The 3,792-nt window shown below is 38.1% G+C and overlaps 1 protein-coding gene across 1 annotated transcript; it reads right to left on the reverse strand.

The window, feature by feature from the left end:
- Positions 1 to 583: 583 nt before the first annotated feature.
- LOC113334789 (putative glucan endo-1,3-beta-glucosidase GVI) lies at positions 584 to 2,090 on the reverse strand. Its single transcript, XM_026580996.1, has 2 exons — positions 1,808 to 2,090; positions 584 to 1,706 (listed from the first exon to the last, which is right to left on the reverse strand). The coding sequence occupies exons 1-2, from the start codon at positions 1,872 to 1,874 to the stop codon at positions 748 to 750; spliced, it is 1,026 nt and encodes a 341-aa protein (XP_026436781.1). The 5' UTR covers positions 1,875 to 2,090; the 3' UTR covers positions 584 to 747.
- Positions 2,091 to 3,792: the final 1,702 nt, after the last annotated feature.

Below are 3,792 nucleotides of genomic sequence, written 5' to 3' on the forward strand. Positions count from 1 at the left end.
GAAGAAATAAAAGGAAAATCATAATTTTAAGAAACATGGGTTTGGGAGTTATTTTTTCCCCAAAAATGGGGCGCCTGAAGTTTCTGTCCGTGGATTTCTCAGTGAAAAAATCTGGGAGAATGGGTCTCACTGTAGTTTTCACTTGTAAAATAGGCTTGACACTAACTCGGGAAGTCGGGCTAAACCCTAGTTTAGGCCCACCATAAAGGCCCGTCCGCGTCTCGACCTTGATGACCTCCGGTCATGTAAAATGTGCTGCCACTTTTTATGTGGACTTGTCTCATACTATAATCAATTCTCGTTTTCATTGTTGCACTTTATGTGTGCAATAAGGCGCTAAGTGAAAAATGAGAGTATAAAATTGTCAAGCACAGTTTCAGAACTTTTCATTTCCATATCAAGAGCTGTTGTATATTTTTCCATAAACTTTATAAACCAAAAAATCGAGATGTTCGAGGAGATTGAGTTGGTGATTGTTGGATATTTGGTTGTACAGATTACGATACATATGATCTTCTGTGTCATCCAATGTTAAGCTTCCGATTTCACCAATGTGTTTTTGAAAATAATTAGTATAGGAACTAATAATGTCATTTAATTAGTAATAACCATGTGAAACATATGGAACTCCCAATTCAGTTCATTTTACATAGACGCAATACATGACTCTCAATTTGGGATTATTGATATTTAGCAATGACTATGGTAAGCATTGCTTATTCTTTTTGTAATAGTTTTTGCGTAATGTTAATTGTCTGGCCAATAGACATGGTATACTTCTGTTAGATCAGGTTGATAAACTCCAAAGTTTCTCTCGACCCCTTCAGGCTTTAGATTTTCGTTATACATGGAAAATATGTATGTCTCCAAATCATGGCGTGGTCTCTTCGGCGACCCTTCGTTTATGAACAATGTGCCAAGCAGATTAGTGATGTACATTTCAGCATTTGCGACCGTGGCTATATCACCGTTCCCAGCTGAAGGCCAACCAGTTTCAGTCACCACGATTTGAACGTTCGGTCCACCAGCCTTTTCCAGAGCCGAAATGACGGCATCAACCATGGCAAAAAACAAATTCTTGTATTGAAGGTCTCCGTCTTGAACAACAACATCACTAGTATTGAACATTGCATAATCAAACCTAACCTGCTCAGGGTTATTAGCATACGCAAAATAAGGATAAATGTTAGCAAAAAGAGGGTACTGATTTGTTTCTAAGAAAGCTGTGATTGTTCCCATTATTGAGACAGAATCGTTATTAAACGCCCCTGCAGATGGTGGAAATGACAACCCCAACACGGCTGATGAAACAGCGGTGCTAACTGGAATCGTTCGTCCAGTTAATTTAATAGCAGCGTCAAGGTTCGTCAGAGCTTGAGGAAGAGAATTTGCTAGGTCACTAGGGAATGGAATTTCATTACCGACTACTATATAATTGAAATTAATATTTGGGTACGCCGCGATATTGGTGTTGACCCATGTTGCTGCAAAGTTTGGGTCACTTGCAAGTTTTGTAATATCGTCGTTGAGTGTCCCAAGCATGATTTGAAATGCAGGGTTACTGTTCACGTATGCTAGAATATCAGGATCTGGTTCAAAGAGTCGGACTCTATGAACATGTCTCTCTTGTAACTTGCCGAATCCTTGGGCTGGAGATGGAAGATTGTCACCTTTTGTTCCATACGCCACACCAATTGACAGTGCCACTGTAGGATATTCCATAAAGACAAATACAAATTCAATTTTGGCATTTTACATAACTCCGATATGAACTTCGAAACGAAACACATGCAGAAATGAAATTTACCTGAAGGAGTGATATGTTGGGATATGAAGAGAGAAAAACAAACAAAAACTATGAAGAAAATATTCATTGGTGCAACGTGAGCGAGTAACCCGATGGATCTGATTATGTGTTTCAGATGAATAAGAAGAGATCGAAGCTTTGCAGAGATATATAAGGGATGGCCTACTAAATTCTTTTCATGGCCTCATAAGATAAAAATTAATCTTCTGTGATTTGCTGTCGATAAGTAATAATTTACATCTGGTATCTTCACTTTAACGAGATCTTTTTAAAGATTTTGCTTAGAATAATGGTACTACGCACACCAAGAGAAAATCAACTGAATGCACAGAATATCCTTCGCTGTTCATTTAACCAAAGATATATGTAGACATTACATTGTTCTCTCGAATTAATTCATTAGTTATTTTTCCTAGCTAATAAAGAAATTCGGCTGTAGATATTCAGCAATTTTGAAGGCACTGGTTCACTTCTAAGGACAATGAATATGAAGTTTTGGAAACCCAAAACAAAAAACATAGATGTTTTTAAGGTTTTGCTGTAGATATTTACATTTGGTGTCTTCAGTTTGACAAAATCTTATAGATTTTACTGGAGTAATGGCACTACACACATTGAGAGAAAATCCATTGAATGCACAGAATACACTTTTGCTTTTTATTTAACCAAAGATATGTTTAGACATTACATTGTGGTTTGCGGTATAATATAGAATACATTGTTCTTTCAAATATCACTTAATCTACAATATTACCTAAGTTAACGGTCTCATTCCATTTAGGCCAGTCTACGTGATATACTTCTGATAGGTCCGGTTGATAAATTCCAAAATTTCTTTCAACTCCTTCAGGTTTTAGATCTTCGTTATACATGGCAAATATATACGTCTTCATAGGGTATTCTGGTCTTTTCGGGGTTCCCGATTTCATTAGTGTAGCGATCAAATTGTTGACATACATCCGAGCATGTTCAACAGTCGCTATATCACCATTCCCAGCAGAGGGCCAACCAGTCTCACTCACCGAAATCTGAACATGTGGTCCTCCTGCTTTCTCTACAGCCCAGATCATTGCATCCACCATAGAGTAAAACAACTTGCTGTATTGAAGATCTCCATCTTGAACAACAATATCAGTAGTGAACAATGCGTAGTCTAGCCTAACTTCTGCAGGGTTATCAGCATAGGCGAAATAAGGGTAAACATTTACCAACAGTTTGTACGAAGGGCGGTCTTTTAAGAAATTTATGACGCCTCTCATTACCTCCATGGAAGTATCTGTGAACACCCCTGCAGAAGGTGGATAGGACACTCCGAGTACGTTCATAGCCACCACAGTGGTTACTTGTATATTTTGTGTAGTACACTCCTTTATAGCTTTCTCCATGTTTATCATGGCTTGAACGACAAAATTACCTATTGGACCAGGGATTACTTCATTGCCAACCACAATATGGGTAAAAATTGTGTTTGTCCAGGGAACTATGTTGTTTTGTACCCATGTATTTGCATAGTTTTGGTCGTCCGCAATTTTTTGAACATCTTCATTGAGCGTCCCCATAGCAACAGAGAACGTATAACCTTGTGTTGGGTAACTTCTGTTAAGATAATCTAGGACGGCATGATCCGGCGCGAATATACGGAGTCTCCAAACGTAGTGCACTAGGGGGTTTAGCGCTTTGTCTGGTGTTGGAAGATTGTTTGCTTGTGTTTCATAATTCAAACCAAAAGCACCCGTCATATCGTATATCTGCCCTGGAGGGTAAATTGAAAAATAAACAACAAGAACATGTGAGTTCTAAGTTATGATAAGTATATACACAAGGATGAATTGGTTGTTAATAAAAGGGATTTTTAACAAACTGCCACACTTGCAAATCCCGATTTAAGAAAATGCCACCGTTTTTTTCAAAGTTTATTAAATGCCACAACCGTTAGATATTCCGTCAGGGCCCACTAACTCGGTCTATAATCATTGAAAAAGTCA

This window comes from Papaver somniferum, chromosome 1 (assembly GCF_003573695.1).
Source record: "Papaver somniferum cultivar HN1 chromosome 1, ASM357369v1, whole genome shotgun sequence".
Taxonomy (NCBI): domain Eukaryota; kingdom Viridiplantae; phylum Streptophyta; class Magnoliopsida; order Ranunculales; family Papaveraceae; genus Papaver; species Papaver somniferum.